The 15,346-nt window shown below is 57.1% G+C and overlaps 1 protein-coding gene across 7 annotated transcripts in view; it reads left to right on the top strand.

The window, feature by feature from the left end:
- Positions 1 to 15,346, top strand: part of AGAP3 (ArfGAP with GTPase domain, ankyrin repeat and PH domain 3) — a 77,660-nt gene that overhangs the window by 50,158 nt on the left and 12,156 nt on the right. For 2 of the 7 annotated variants that reach the window (XM_077303519.1, XM_077303515.1), the window contains exons 10-13: positions 911 to 1,015; positions 2,921 to 3,083; positions 12,230 to 12,403; positions 14,974 to 15,135. In XM_077303519.1, the coding sequence (XP_077159634.1) occupies positions 911 to 1,015; positions 2,921 to 3,083; positions 12,230 to 12,403; positions 14,974 to 15,135 (604 nt within the window). The remainder of the gene's footprint in view (positions 1 to 910; positions 1,016 to 2,920; positions 3,084 to 12,229; positions 12,404 to 14,973; positions 15,136 to 15,346) is intronic. The other 5 variants (XM_077303520.1, XM_077303517.1, XM_077303521.1 and 2 more) reach the window with 3 other exon arrangements.

Here is a 15,346-nt window from a genome sequence, read left to right as displayed (position 1 = left end):
CACTGGGCCTAGCCTGTCCCCTCAAATCCCCTCCCAATCACAAGAGGTATTTGCACCATGCTTCCCTCCTCTCTCCTCGGCCCAGCTGTCTGGGGGCAACATAGAGTTTGCAAGTGGAGAAGAAGAAGAAGAGAGGGGCTCCTGCAGCGGGCAGGCCCCTCTCAGGCCAGAATCAGACCCTGCAGGGCCCAATGGCCTGGGGAGCCTGTCAAACCATTCACGTGTGTGTATGGGGGGGGGGTTGTGTTGCAGTTTACTCCTCAGGGGTACGGGGCTCAATTCACACATGGGATTGGGGCTTCAGCCTCACACACATCCCTCTGCTGAATCAGCCCTTAGGAGCCCCTGGAGTTCCCTGTGGGGACATTTTGGAGTAGTCCTCTGAGCACGTGCAGGACAGCTTGCTTCTTCTCAAGGCTCTTTCCCATGTGGGCGACAGTGCAGGGCCTCCCTTTCCATGTGCCAGGACCCGTATCTGCTCTGCTTCACCAGGGAGTCCTCTAAGGTCTGTACCAACGGACCCTCTGTCTCCGGGGGCAGGGGGGCAGGAGACTGGCCGGAGAGCAGGAGGCCAGCCCTGGGTACCCCCCTTCCCCTCATTCGGCAGTGGCAGCGGTTCGGCATTGGAGATCCAGGCAGAAGAGTCTTCTTTGGGCGCTGAAAGGCACAGCTGAGACAGGGGCTTCGTGGGAAGATGGCAAGGTGCTGGGAGCGGGAAGGACAGAAACCACGGCTGGGGGGGGGGACTTGCATCTGCAGCAAGGGCCCTTCCTTGTGTTCTTTGCCAGCTGGCATTCCTCTGACAGAGAGGAGCTTACCACCCTCCTGAGGTTTGGTGTGGCAGGGATGGGGTCGGGGCACCTGGCAAGGGGTGGGGTCTGTCTGAAAGCCCTCCCCATTTCTCCCACAGGGGGTTCTCCTGAAGCGCAGTGGCAAGTCCCTGAACAAGGAGTGGAAGAAGAAGTATGTCACACTGTGTGACAACGGACTCCTCACCTACCACCCCAGCCTGCACGTGAGTGCGCTGCAGAGGAGGATCGGGGCTAGGGCTGGCTGCAGGCTGTGCTGAGGGGAGAGGCGGTCTGCTGCAGCTGCTCAGCGTGTTGTTGGTACACGTGGCTGTGGCCCATTCATCTCTGTCGCCTCCCTGCTGCGCTGCTAATGACTTCTTCTGCCGCTGCCCTCTCTTGAGCACAGTTTGCTGCTAAGACGAAGAGCCGTGGACACAGGGACACTTGTGGCTCAACTGGGGATCCCTTCTGAGGGACAGAGGGGTACGGTCAGTGGGGCTGATGCCCTAGGATCCAGGCCTGCCCCATGGGAGGGGGGTCTTCTCCCAGGACTGCCAGGTCCCTGCCCCTCTCACTTCCCCATGAGCCTCAGTCCTGTATCCAAGCAGCATCCTTCGCCTGGGCCTGAGATGGGGCTCACTGTCCCTGTGGGCCCTTCTGTCCTCATGAGTGGGGGAAGGGGGCGCAGAGGACCTCGGACCTCCTTAAGAATGGCCAAACTGTCGAGGATGGTGGGGGAATCTTCTTCCCAAGTTTTCCTCTCCTGCTCTCCAGCCTCCCAAAAAGATCCTAGAGGAAACAAAACCACCCAGAGGCAGCTCTTGTGTATTGTGCTGCTGGGGAAAAGGTGGCGTGCAGTGCAGTTGGGGAGGGGAAGGGCGTCACCTTGTGCACCCTCTGGCCATGTTTTGGTGTACATCTTATGAATGCTGGGGGAGGGGGGAGGGGCAGAAGATGCTGCCATTCCTGCTACAGTGGCATCACCAGCCCCATCTGCTGCCATCCTTTTTCTCATTGCAGCCAAAGGATGCATCCCCACGGCCCTTTCCTGTCCCACCCTCCTGGTGCACGAGAGCCAAGGCCTGCGGTTGGCCCCTCCCCACCCACCCCTCCCTCCTGAGGCAGTGGGAAGGCCCCTCCCCTCCTGCAGCCATTGAAGCCAGCCACACAATCACCTTCTGTTAATTCTATCTGCAACATCAATTAAATTGTTTGTAGAAGCTAATTGAATGTGGCTTAATCACACATCTTAATAGCTTTCCACGCTTTGAACTCGTTGTTAATTCCAGTAATAAAATGAAATGAGAGAACTGGCTGGGTAATTAGTGAGGAGGCTTGGGAAGAAATTGCAGTTTTATGGCAGGCAATAACTGCAGCACGTTGGTGACCGGGCTCTCCGGCAGGCGGGCGGGCAGGCGGGCCAGCCAGCCAGGGCTGATCATCTGCTGAGTGTGGGGGAATTCCTCTGCTGGCCAGTTGCCTCTAGAGACGGCCCATGTCCTGAGAGGGGCCCCCTCCTCCCTTTGGCTTGCCACCGCTGGGACAGGGCTGCCGACTGCCCTGAGTCTTGGCCCAGTTGCCAAAGCCAGTCCTCTTCCCCCCCCCCCCCAGGCTGGGGTGTTCCTCTGCTTGCCTGGCAGGGCCTGGCGGTGCTTGTGCACTGGAGCAGGCCCACACAAGGACACTGATGCACTTTCCTTGGGCATCAGCTCCTGACAGTCCCTTGCCCCTTGCTGGAGGAAGGCGAGGGGCAGTGGGGCAGCTGTGGGGAAAGGCAACACCCTCCCTGCCTCTGTGCCCCAGGCATCAAAGAGAGGCAGGAGTCGCTCAGTTGAGCCCAAGGCAGAGGCAGGAAGTGGTCACCAGAGCAGTGGGTGGAGAGTCCTCCCCGGGGCTGTTCTTGGGACCATTTGCCAGTATCCCCTGCGAGGCAAGCTGGGGCTGAGCCTGCCTGACCCTGTTCGCCCATGCCCTTGGGGGCCCTTCCTCTCCAATGTGGGCTGAATTTCTGCCCCCCCTCTCGCCAGGGAGTGGCCACGAGGAAAGGCCAGAGGGACAGGCAAATGACAGAGCTCCCTCTGTGCAGCGACTGCCCTGGCTGAGGTGGATCCGTCTTCTGCCCTGCCCAGGACTACATGCAGAATGTGCACGGGAAGGAAATTGACCTACTGAGGACCACGGTGAAGGTGCCAGGCAAGAGGCTTCCTCGGGCAACCGCCGCCCCCAGCGCCAGCCCCAAAGCCAACGGCCTGGCCAAGGAGCGGAGCAGTGTGCAGTTCCCAGGGGGCTCTGGTAAGCCCAGTCTCGATTTGTTCTTATTTTTGGAGGGGGGGAGGAGGAGAAGGGGCTTTCAGGGCCTGGAGCCCAGGTGCCCAAGGCAAGGAGGGAGGAGGGCTTCGCTGAGCAGCGTTTTGCCCCATCTGGAGTGGCGTCTGGAGCCAAGAACTGGGCTGGGACTGGTCCATCTCCTCAGACCACATCCGCCTGCCCTCAGCCTCCTGGCGGGATAGCCACTGGGTTGGAGCCCTTGACTTGGTGGCTGAAACTTTCCTCTAATGGAATGTCGATGGAGCGGTGGAGGGAAGGGAGACGATGAGCAATGTGCGGGCTCTATTAACGGTTTTCAGTGTCTAATTAAATGCAAATAACTAGCATTAAAGCCCCATTACAGCAGCGCATCCAAGCCCTCCAAAGTTGGGAAGTTTGTTTAGCGTAGACTTTGCTTTTTGCACAGACGGAGACCAGGCTGGCAGGTGGATGCAGGGAGCACATTCCTGGGGAAGGTGCTGAATCGGACCCTTGCTCCCCTTGCTGCAGGGGCACTTGGGAGTGGGGTGCCTTTCTGGTCTGGGCTACGGAACAGTGTGGGGCTCCTTCTGCTCTGGGGAAGTGGCCCCACAGGGTGTGGGCTGGTGCCTGCATTGAGGGCAGTACCCCCTCCACGTTCTCTCCTGCTTGTGGGGGACATCAGCCAGAGGTTCCCCTCCACCCCACCTTTCTTGTGCCTGGCTCTTTTTTCATGACCCCCTTTCAAGGACATGTAGAGCAGCCTCCAGCCCCTCTCCGCTGGGGTGTGGATCAACCTCACGTGTTGCCGGGCACAGATCCAACCAGCGCCAAGGAGGGACTGGCTGTGGGTGAACCCTCGCGGGAATTGCTGAAGCTGTAGGATTTCCAGGCGAACATGCCGGAGAGGGGGGGGGGCAGTGTTTGTGCCTGGTAAAGGGGGCGGAGATTGCCCATCCTTCATTTAGAGGGGGCCTCTGTCCCCTTACTGAGCTTGGGCCCAGTGTGCTCACCTGGGAGCTGCCCCTGTGTGTGCCAAGGGAGCAGCGGCTGGGCCTGGCCAGCAGGCTTTCTAGCTTGCTTGCTCATTCCCCACTGAGGGCCTGTTGCTGCCGGCTCCTTGCCCTCCACTCTGGCTGCATGTGTGCCCCCTCCCTGCGCCACGGGGCAGAGAGTGCCGTTGGCTCCCCCAGCCTGGTGGCTCTGCCTGCTGTGATCATGTCACGTCGGGCTCCGTCGATGTTAACATCTCATTATCTTTGTTACTGTAATTACATTATCCGCGGCTTTATGCAGAATTATTCTCCAAGGACTAATTGATGGATCCATGTTTAATTCATTAATCATTAGCATCAAATTCGACAATTACAGTGCACACTGATTGTGGAATTTCAAATGTAATGAGGGAAGAATTAACAAAGGAAAGGGAGGCCTCTTTCGCTGGGTCTCTGCTGCTTGCCGCGGGGGCCATGACATTGAGGCGGGCACAGGGCTGGGGCCAGCGAAGGGGGAGGCCAAGAGGCAGCCTGGGCGTGGGACAACTTCTCTCCGGTGGGGCAAGAATAGGCGGGCTCCCTCCCTCCCTGCCAAGCTGCTCCAGGCCCTATTCTGCCAGACTCAAATCCGTATGGCTGAAGAGCCTCCTGGGGTGTCAGGGAGGGCCCTTCCAGCATGTGGCCTGGGACCTCTGGGCAGCCAGACTGCATCCTCAATCTTCTAGTGTTGCTGTGTTCTCTGGAGAGGAGGGAGAAGGTCAGCATCACCCTCTGAAGCAGAAAGGCTTTAGAGGAGCCCCGCACCTGCCATCCTGCCCCCAAGCAAGAGCGACTGTTCTGAGCTCGGTCTACTTTGGGCAAAGCTCCAAGCGCCGTCAAGAAAGGCAGTTCAGTGGGAAAGCCTCTGCTTGGTATGCAGAAGGTCCCCGGTTCAATCCCAAGCAGCGCCTCCAGTGGAAAGGACCAGGCAGGTGGGGATGTGAGAGATCCCTGCCTGAGACCCTGGAGAGCGACTGCCAGCCTGCGTGGACAGTAGCGACCTTAATGAGGTGAGGGTCTCATTCAGCAGTCCGAGGCCGCTTTTACTGGGAAGGAGACCCACCGGTCCCAGAAAGCTCCCCTTCCTGCCTAGGCTGGAAATGCCAGCTGAGGAGGCTCGTCAGAAGATTAGCAGTTCTTTCTCTGGCCCTTTTGGGAGGGTTTGAAACATAGAATCATAGAGTTGGAAGGGGCCATACCCCCTGCTCAACGCAGGATCAGCCCAAAGCATCCAAGAAAAGTGTGTATCCAACCTTTGCTTGAAGACTGCCAGTGAGGGGGAGCTCACCACCTCCTTAGGCAGCTTATTCCACTGCTGAACTACTCTGACTGTGAAATTTTTTTCCTGATATCTAGCCTATATCGTTGTACTTGTAGTTTAAACCCATTACTGCGCGTCCTTTTCTCTACAGCCAATGGGAACAGCGCCCTGCCCTCCTCTAAGTGACAACCTTTCAAATACTTAGAGGGCTATCATGTCCCCTCTCAACCTCCTTTTCTCCAGGCTGAACATTATTTATTATTATTATTATTATTATTATTATTATTATTATTATTATTATTATTATTATTATTATTATAATATTTATTTCCCGCCACTCCCTTGCAGCTCGTGGCAGGTAACAGCGTCCCAGAATCCCCATTAAAACCCCATTAAAATAATAATAGCGTTACCAATATTACCAGCATGGCAAAGAATGGCAACTCAACTTCCCCCCTCCCACTACTGGCGGGTGGAGAGGAGGTCCTGATGATGTTTTACTTCGGGTCCGAATCCCGAGTCCCCCGGGGGGGGGGCGTAGATCTATGTTATCAGCTCCAGCCTCAACCATAAATCAGGCGGAAGAGCTCCGTTTTGCAGACCCTGCGGAACGTTGAAAGATCCCGCAGGGCCCGCAGCTCTCCCGGGAGCTCATTCCACCAGGTTGGGGACAGGACCGAAAAGGCCCTGGCCCTAATTAAGGCCAGGCGTGCTTCCCTAGGGCCAGGAACGACCAGCAGATTTTCATTCCCAAGTCCCTCAACCTATCTTCATAGGACTTGGTCCCTTGGCCCCAGATCATCCTCGTCACACTCCTCTGTACCCTTTCAATTTTATCTACGTCCTTCTTGAAGTGAGGCCTCCAGAACTGCACACAGTACTCCAGGTGTGGTCTGACCAGTGCCGTATACAATGGGATTATGACATCTAGTGATTTGATGTGATGGCCCTGTTGATACAGCCCAAAATGGCATTCGCCTTTATTACCGCTGCATCACACTGCCTGCTCATGTTTAGTTTACAATCCACAAGTACTCCAAGGTCTCGTTCACACACAGTGTTACCTAGAAGCGTATCCCCAAGCCAGTAGGCATGCTTTTCATTTTTCTGACCCAGATGCAGAACTTAGGAAATTAGGCAGGGCCCTAATTTCCTCTGGGAGCTTGTTCTACCAGGTGGGGGATCAGGACAGAAAAAGCTCAGTGTCATGCCACTGCCACCTCCCATCTCCCAGGAGTTGCCACAGCAACCAAGGCCTGCAGCTGAGCCAGCTGTGGCAGAAGAGAGAGGGGCCTCTGAATGTGCAGCAAGGGAAAGCAGCACAAGTCAGCCAGGCTCTTCCCAAGAGGCTTCTTTAGTGCAGCCACAAATGCATTCCAGCCCTGACAGCTCGCCTGAACGATGCAGATGAAGCAGAAGGGTGGTGTTTGCTGAACGCCAAAGGAGCCAGAGACTGCAGGCACACTGTCAAAGTAGATGGGGCCCAGCTGGGATAGCTCCTGGGGAGGATGAGTGAGTCCTCCCCAGGTGTAGCCAATTAGCTGGGCTGCTTTTAGGAGAGACAGCAGCAACTCTTCAATGTGGGTGCAATCTATGCAGAAACCCTCCTGTCCGGATTGGATTCCTTGGTCCGCAAACCTCTGACTCCCATCGGCTTCCCTGACTCCTGGCAAATGGCTTTTGACTACACACCTGGTAATTGGACTGGCTTTGTGAATATATGCTTATCTGGACTCTGACCTTGGCTTTCCCTTGACTACTCTTTGCCTCGCCCTTAGTTCTGCTTGCTTTGATTCCTAATGACTAAGACTGGACTTTAACTTTGTTCTGGTGTGGACTCCGGCTAGGCTCTGCAGCCCAGGCACCTCCTGACACTGGGTGTGGCCAGCTAGGGCAGCATACTCTGGCCCTTGTTGAGGACTGACATGCTTCTTTGGGCGCAGGGATCACCATCCAGTTGATGGTGGTGGAGCATAGTGATCTTTTGTGGGTATAGGCAGAGAGACGGTCTCCCAGGTACATTGGGTCCAGACTGTGTATCGCCTCAAAGAACCAAAACCGTAAGTCTGATCCGGAATTCAGTTGGGAGCCACCTGAGTTGTTGGAGTGCAGGCCGGATGTGAGATCTCCATGATGTATTGGTAAGAATCCTGGCTGCAGCATTCTGCACCAGTTCTAGCTTCTGGATCAAGGATAAGGCAGGCCAGCATAGAGCAAGTTGCAGAAGTCCAGTCTAGAGGTGGTCATCGCATGGATCACTGTGGCTAGGTGTTCTTGGGCCAAGTAGGGCTTTAGTAGCTTGGCTTGGCAGAGGTGGTAGAAAGCCTGCCGCGCTACTCTTGTGACCTGCACCTCCATGGAGAGGGAGGCATCGAGGATCACACCCAGGTTTCTGGTGGAATGGGCTACTGCTAGATGCACTCCGTCCAGCTTGGGTAAACGCGCTCCCTTGCTTGGTCCTTTCCTACCCAGCCACAGGACCTCCGTCTTTGAAGGCTTGAGCTTCAGACAACTCTGCTTGAGCCACATCGTCACATTGTCTGAGAAATGCCTCGTTCTCTGTCAGGGAATAAGGCAGGAGTGCAGACTGCATTTGGGGTGACCAGACCTTTCCAAGCCCAGCCTCTCCCTCCCTGAGGAGACATCCGAGACATCTAGGTGCAGCTGGGCTGGCTTCAGTGCCCTCCTGGCATTACAGCTGGATTTGCAGCCGCCTCCATGGTTGGAGCAACGGGCACAAAAGAGGACATATTCCAATGGGATGTCTATAGGGCAGGTCAGGGCAGGATGAAGGGTTGTACAGTGTGACTTGGCCCTTTGTCCCTCCCTGGAGCCCAGTTCCCTGCTTTGGGGGGTGGGCGCGCTGGGCCACCTGCCTTTCCCTTCCCTTTGTTTCTTACTCGCCGCCACCACCCATTTCTTCAGAGACAGAGCAGACCTAGAGCTGCTGGTTCCAGCCAAAGGGCCAGATGGGCCATCCTGCAGGGGAGGTCAGTGAGCCAGGCTTCATAACCCCTCATCCGTCCCCTTGTGCCAGCTGCAAGGGACACGGTGGCAGTAGAGGTCCCTTCTAGCATTCTCTTCCAGGCCTGCAGCTGGTATTTCCTTTGTTTCAAGGTGGTGGTGGTGGTGGCGGCAGAGTGAGAATGGCACCTCTGTGGACCCAAAGTCTGTCTTTGCTTGCCTTCCCAGCCAAGCTGCCAATGGTAGAGTGCGTCCTACCCCTGGGTCTGGGTCCAGTACTGATTGGCCTGCTGCAACCATGCCTCCCTGCCGGTTCACAGCTCTGTGAAATGGCTCCGGGGGCAGGGGGGACAGGGGACACTCCTGATGGCTGCTGCAGTGCTGGGTCCTTAGCCCAAAGATGGCTCTTGGTGTCTTGCCCTCTTTGGAAGGGGCCTTTGGTGCCCAGAGCCAGCTATTTGCCTTGCTGAGTTGTATGTCCACTTACACGGTTCCCACAGCTTCCTCCCAGCCCCCAGCCAGAGTGTTCCTGGCGGGGGCAATCTGTGGGCAGAGAACTGCTGTCCTGCTTCTCATTCTGTGGACAGGCTGCTTGGAGGATAGGCGTTGTGGCAAAGTCTTCATATCCTGAACGGTAGCCGAGTGCCTGGTGTGGCCAGGAAGCGCAGCGTGTGCAGAGTGCCTGTGGTCAGAAATCAACAAAGAACATGGCCTCCTTGCTTGTACTGAACTGATATCAGAACTATTGTTTTATAGACATGAAAAAGTAAACAGGAGATTCCTATTCTATTGTAAATAGCTGGATGGAGAGAGGTGCAGGATGCATCTCTGTGCCTTACATGTTGCATGCAGGGAGGATGGAGGAGAAGAGAGAGAGAGATGACTCATGAGACAGTGAATTACCCTCTAGGGACAGGTCAGCGAGGTGAGAAAGGTGAAAGGTCACTAATCTGTCTCACTAATTCTATGGAAAGAGAGTTTCCTGTCAGAGTCACAAGCCAAGAGACATCGCACAGAGGAGAGTTAATTCTAACAGCGCACAGCGCGCGTGGGGCAGTGGTCCTGAAGAATCGGAGCCAGGAAATGGATTGGGGTCAGCGGGTGGCAGCAAAGCAAGCTAAGGAGGAGTCTGCTTTGACCCAGGCCCAGGGGGAGGACCTCAGGAGCCCACTTCAAGTCCCCCGAGAAGACTCCCCAGGGACAGCCTGTTGGGCACACCCACTTCCCTCCTTCCGCCTCTCTCTTCCTCAGTCAGCTGCTGCTTGCAACACCTCCTGTACACTGGAGGGCCCTCCACTTGGCCATTTAACAGATGCATGGCTCCGATGCCCTTGGTCTGTGCCCCCTATCAGGCGTCTAGAAAAACCCTCCACTCCCTTCCAAGTGGTCTGGAAATCAAGCTGCAATAGGAGGACGTGTATATATTTAAATTTTCCCGGATGTGTCGGCTCGAGGGGGTTTACAGTAAAATCCATAAAACAGAATAAAACAGTTTACATTGCTTACAGCATAATCCCACCCACTCCCTCTCAACCCACCAATCCACACCCAGTTCCCACTGCCCATCAGCCTCGGGAAAGGCCACCTGCCTAGATGGACGGAATCCCAAGGGCCTCTAAAGGAGGGACCCGGAAGGCCCCCGGAGACACGTGCCTCAGCTTGAGTGTGTCCTCTGCAGCTCGCCCGAGCAGGAACAGAAATTATGCTTAGGGAGTTCACAGCCTTCATGCTGCAAGCAGGAAAGTTCTGCTTCTTGGCACCTTTCTTTGTATGGAAAGCGTTGACTACTCGCAGTGCATGTCTGAAAACGGGCATGAGTGTGGAACTGTTCTTCTCTTTCCTGTGGAATCAGCCCGTGGCCTCTCGACAGGCGGGGGTTCGCCCTGTCTAAAGCTGAGCTCCCTCTGCCCCCTGCCCCCCGACACAAGGAGAGTCTCTCAAAAAAGGGCTTAAACCAGGAGGATTCCAGCTGTCTCCAGCTGTGGCTTTGAAAGAAGCAGCATTTCTGTTTGGGAGTCCCAAAGGCTCCATCTTGTCCATGTTGCTATTCACCTGCTTGCTGAGATTGCTCCCTGACATCCATGCCAGGGTGGCCTGTGGACGTCCTGGGTGGACCAGGGCCAGTACACTGAAGGTCAGGCCAGAACAAGTGGAGGGGCTCCAGCCAGGGGAGAAGCTGCTTGGACATTGTGGGCTCAGCCTGTCCTGGAGGGGTCGCATTTCCCATGTTCATATCTGGAGGATATAATCCACTCCAGAAACCTCAAGCCAAGCTTTGGGGAGAGGGGGGGGGGGAGACAAGCTGGCCTGGGGCCTTGCCTTAGCCTCACAGGACTTGCCCTGCCCGCAAGCCTAGTAGCCCACCTGCCCCAGAAGGAACTTTATGTCCAGGTGCACTGCAAAGAGCTGGGGGGCAAAGAGCTTGCTGGGTGGCCTTCTCCAGTGCTGGTCAGCCCCCTTTTCAGGTGTGGCCTGCCACAAGCACACTGCCCTCGAGCGGCTGAGAGTGCCAGCCTGGACAGAGCAGGAGGTTTCATGGGGTTCAGCAAAGAAGAACTGCATACTGACAAGCCAGGGGGAGGGGGGGCTCTGCCTGTGGGCAGATGATGGAAGCTTGCCCATCCAGAGCACTCAGGAGGCCTCCCTCCAAAGGAAGCCTGTCTGGGGTCTCTGGTCAGCCGCCACTCTCTGCCTGCCTGCAGGCTGCCCCCCTCCCCAGGAAGATGGATGTGGCAGTCAGCAACCCAGCACCAGCTAATTACCCTTCTGAGTATGTCTTGTAAATTAAGGGCTAATTAGAGGCAGAAGCAGTGTCATGGTTCTATACATGTTGTTGGGGTGCTGAACTAGAGGGAAGGGGACAGTAGCAAGAGAAGGCTGTTGCCAGCCGGCTGGGGGGGAGGGGGGGCTCGCATCCTGCCTCTCCTGCAGGAGGTGGGAGTATACTCTGCGCGGAGGCCTCTGCACTGCCTGTCACCGCCAAGCCCGGATTTAGCTGCAGCTGAGCACAAGTTGTCTCCTGCTGATTGGGCAGAAAGGATCTGGGCTCCCCCATCCTTTGCGGCTGCATGGGGTGGGGGCGGCCTGCTGCCTTGTGGGTCCATGCCACTCAGCCACTGGCACTCCCCCCACTTTGCGCACCTTCCCTCTTTGCAGAGGCTTGCGAGCCCACAGCCAGAAGTCAGGGTGGGGTTTCCACTGGCTTCGAGGTGCCGGGACCCACAGCTGCCACCACTGGTTCCCTGTCAGCAGCTCTCAAGGAGCTTGTTGCTGCTGGCAGAGTGTCCATCACCTCCCAAAGCTATGTGTCTTGCTGTAGTTCTCGCCCTGCCCTGCATCGCTGGTGCCTTGCCTTCCAGGGCCCGCAATGCCAGCTGGGTCTGTTGGTGCACATCTCTGCCACCAACCTGGCCTGGGCCGCCTTTGCTGGCCCTAGGAGACATTTTACATAGGAGCATCAGGTTGGCAACTCAGCCGCCCACTTTAGTAGATTTCGAATGCTGCCAGTTTTAGGAGGGCACTATATCCCCATATTTCAACCACACACAGACACAGAGCCAGGCCTAGCTGCTGCCTTTCTTAGGGCACCCACTTTGCATGACAAAAGGAAGAATTGACAGGGATTACTGCTTAATTTTGGGCTTCAAAAGGCAAACCCATCCTAAAGTCTTGTAAGAACTCTTGAAAGGCAGGATGCAGCTTCTTTGGGGGTGGCCAGCCCATGGGTCTCTCTCTCTCTCTCTCTCACGGTCCCTCTGCTAAACATATCCTATCTGATGTGAAGTACAGGGCACTGCCAACTAACGGTGTCCAACCGTGGTGAGTGCTGGGGTCTGGGAGGCCCCTCTGTCAGAGCGCCCCCCTCCCCAGGACTGGGCCTGTCTCCCCTGCAGGGGCCCCCCACTCGGCCAGCAGCACCTCCTTACACTCGGAGCGTTCCAGTGGCAACCTTGTGGGCTTTGGCGGGAAGCCGGAAGGAGGCCTGCACCAGCGCTCCTACTCTGTCTCCAGTGCCGACCAGTGGAGTGAGGCTGTGGTGGGTGCCCCTGGCAACACCCCCAGCGCGGGTAAGTGAGGCCTGTCTGTCCTGTGTGTTGAGGGGAGGGGAGGGGGCAGTCCTGCCTGCCTGTTGCTCTCATCAGAGGCGGGGGAGGGGGCAGCTGGGCTGCAGGACCCCCCCCCCAGCTGTGGAGGCATTCCGGTCACCCTGCCCAAGGGGAGCCGGCACCCATCCACAGGCCTTTCCGTGTGCCTGGCGGCGGGACCGGGACACTCGAGTGCATTAAAATAATTCACACATTTCCCAGCGCAGCCACTTTGGCGAATTGGAAAATAAATGCTTGCGCGCCGCATCCATCACTGGGCGCTTGCCGGCTCGGCCGCCTCACTCAAAAGGCAGTTAAATGCACATCAAGAGCGGCGGCGCCATTTCCACGCCTGCTCGCCCCGTGTCGTTCTCATTAGCGCGCCTGCCGCCCCCCCTCCCGCTCCCGGGGGCTTTCGCAGTTTAAAGAGAGCCTCTTTATGATCATTACCGGAGTCCGACTGCGCCGCCGCCATTTGCAGCCAGGGAGCCTCCTCATTTGTAACTGTGAAAAACTATCAATTTCAGCGCGCCTGATGCTGCGCCTCCATCATTGGGGCCATCAGCTCTCTGCTGGAAGCGAATTAATCAGACTCTTACTGCTGATGGGGCAGAGCCAGCCAGCCAGTGGCTGGGAGGGGAGGGGGCGGGATGGGACGGGACGGGACGGGACGGGACGGGGAGGAGCGCGCCAGCCTGACGGGGCGTTGGGGGGGGGGGGGCTCAGGAAACCCTCTCTCTGCGCTGCGCAGCCCTGCAGGTCCCAGAAGCACGGCCAGGCATCTTGAGCAGGGCGTTGGCAGGAGGGGAGGCATCAGATGGAGCCTGGGGGGGGGGGGGGGGTTGAAGAAGAAGCTGTGCCCGACATTCCTCTGCCGAGCAGGAGGGGGCATCTTGTCCTTCTTTGCAAGGCCCCCACAGTTTCTGCTCTGGGGGAGGAAGCTCCAGCCACTCCCACCCCGCGAGGGCCTTTGAGTGTCTAGACAAGGAAGGTTCTTTTGGGATCAGGGCCTGAGTCTGGGGGTTCAGCTCCCTCTGGAGGAGGGAGTTCAAGTCGGTTGGAGGAGTCCCAAGAGCTTGATGAGCAGCAGACAGATCTCAGGGCCAAGCACCATGAGCTGTTCTTGGGGTTTCTCTCAGATCCTTAGCTCCAAAAGGTAACCAGAGGTGGGGGCAGGAGGCTGACCCCAAAGAAGGGATGTTTTTCTCCCCTGCCCTCCAGCATCATTCAACCTGCTTCCCCTCCCTCCTTTGGTCCTTTGTTTGTGTCATTCCCCCCCCCACACACACACACACACCTCCCTCCCCAGTGGGTGCCTAAAGCAGCAGACTTCTTTTCCCTCCCATCCCATTTATCTTCACAACAACAGCCCTGTGAGGTAGGCAAGGCTGAGAGAGCAAGCAACTTGACCCTAGGTCACTCAGCCAGTTTCTCTGGCAAAGAGAAGAGTTCCTATCTGGGTCTCTCCTACCTTAGTCTGCTTTGGGGACACCTTCTCCCTCTCAGTTGCAGGGTGCCTCTCTGAGGCGGCCAGCCACTCCCCAAGCCCTGCCAGGGCCTGCTCTGTGGCCATCAGGACTGCTGCTGCTGCTGCTGCACATGGAGGGCGCACTTGTCTTGCCACAGCCCAACTGGGCCATGGGCCTATGGTGCGCTTCTCCTGCCTCTGCTTGCCAAGGGCCGTATTTTGAGCAGCTCCAGCACACTGTCATCCACAAAGGCAGGCGTCTTGCGGGGTAGCCCTCACAAGGCTCAGTGGTTTCAAATATTGAGGCAGGGTTACCAGTCTCCAGGCAGGGCCTGGAGTTCTCCTGGAATTCTGCCTGATATCCAGAGCCTCCAGTCCCAAATGTCCAAGGATTACTCAAGGGGGTTAGTAACCCTTGACAGGAGGGAGGGCAGGGAGCCTCTTTCCGGAGGGGGGGGGTGTATGTGGAGAGAAGTCCCCTCCCAAGGTCTCGGCGGGGTGGGGGCATGAAGCCTGGGAGTGTTCTGCTTAGGGGAGGCCGAGGGAGGGGCTGCGGCTGCGGTGGGTCTCGAGATCCTGGCGGGAGCATTTCCATGTTTCCGCTGATTGGAAGCCAGCGCGTGGCGCACGGCTGGAACTGAATGTCAGACGTCTGATTTTGTTGCTGGTCTCTAATGAAATTTGACATTTAATGGCGAGAGCCGCAGCTATGTGTGCTTGTGCGCATGTGAGTGTGTGTGCGTGTGTGATCGGAGCTTGATTAGCGCACTCTAATTGACAGTAATTAGCCAGCTCCCTGATTGTTTCTAATTCTGCTATTAATTGTAAGGAACAGTATGATTGAGGATAAATTTGGCGCGTGGCAGAGGAGGGAGGTGTCTTCACAGCGCCTCAGACGCCTGCAGGGGGACGCCCCCACCCAGCCTGCCCCCTTGCCTGGATCTGAGGGCTGGGGCTGGGGTGCTCTGCTGCCCTTGGGGGGCGGTGGGGGGGGGTGAAACTGCTTGGGAGTGACTCTGGTAGGTGTGGAGTGGGAAGAATGGGTTGGGAGCTGCTGATTTTATTCTCCTTGCCCCTCAACCAGCCACTGGCCCCACAGATGCCCTCACCTCCAGTCCCAGTATGTCCAGTGGTGCCAGCCCCAAGGCTGAGCCCCCACCGTCTCCCCACGCCAACCGGAAGAAGCATCGTCGGAAAAAGAGCACAGGGAGCAGCCGGCCAGAGGGCACCAGTGCTGTGGCTGAAGGTATGGTGGTGGGGAGGGTCTCTGCATCCCTCTAGCCCCCTCCCTCCCACTTCTGATGGAGGAGACCCTCTGCTGCTGCTGGAAGGGGCATGGTGGGAGTGAGCAAGGCAGCACCACCCCTTTCCTGGGGGACCTCCCTCTAGGGCCACAGGCTCTGTGGAGCTATCCCGCCCCCTGCCATTCTTTGCACATAGCAGTGAGGGGGCTGGGG

The sequence above is a fragment of the Paroedura picta genome, chromosome 11, assembly GCF_049243985.1.
Source record: "Paroedura picta isolate Pp20150507F chromosome 11, Ppicta_v3.0, whole genome shotgun sequence".
In the NCBI taxonomy this organism is placed as follows: domain Eukaryota; kingdom Metazoa; phylum Chordata; class Lepidosauria; order Squamata; family Gekkonidae; genus Paroedura; species Paroedura picta.
This window is presented reverse-complemented; position numbering and strand designations above follow the sequence as displayed.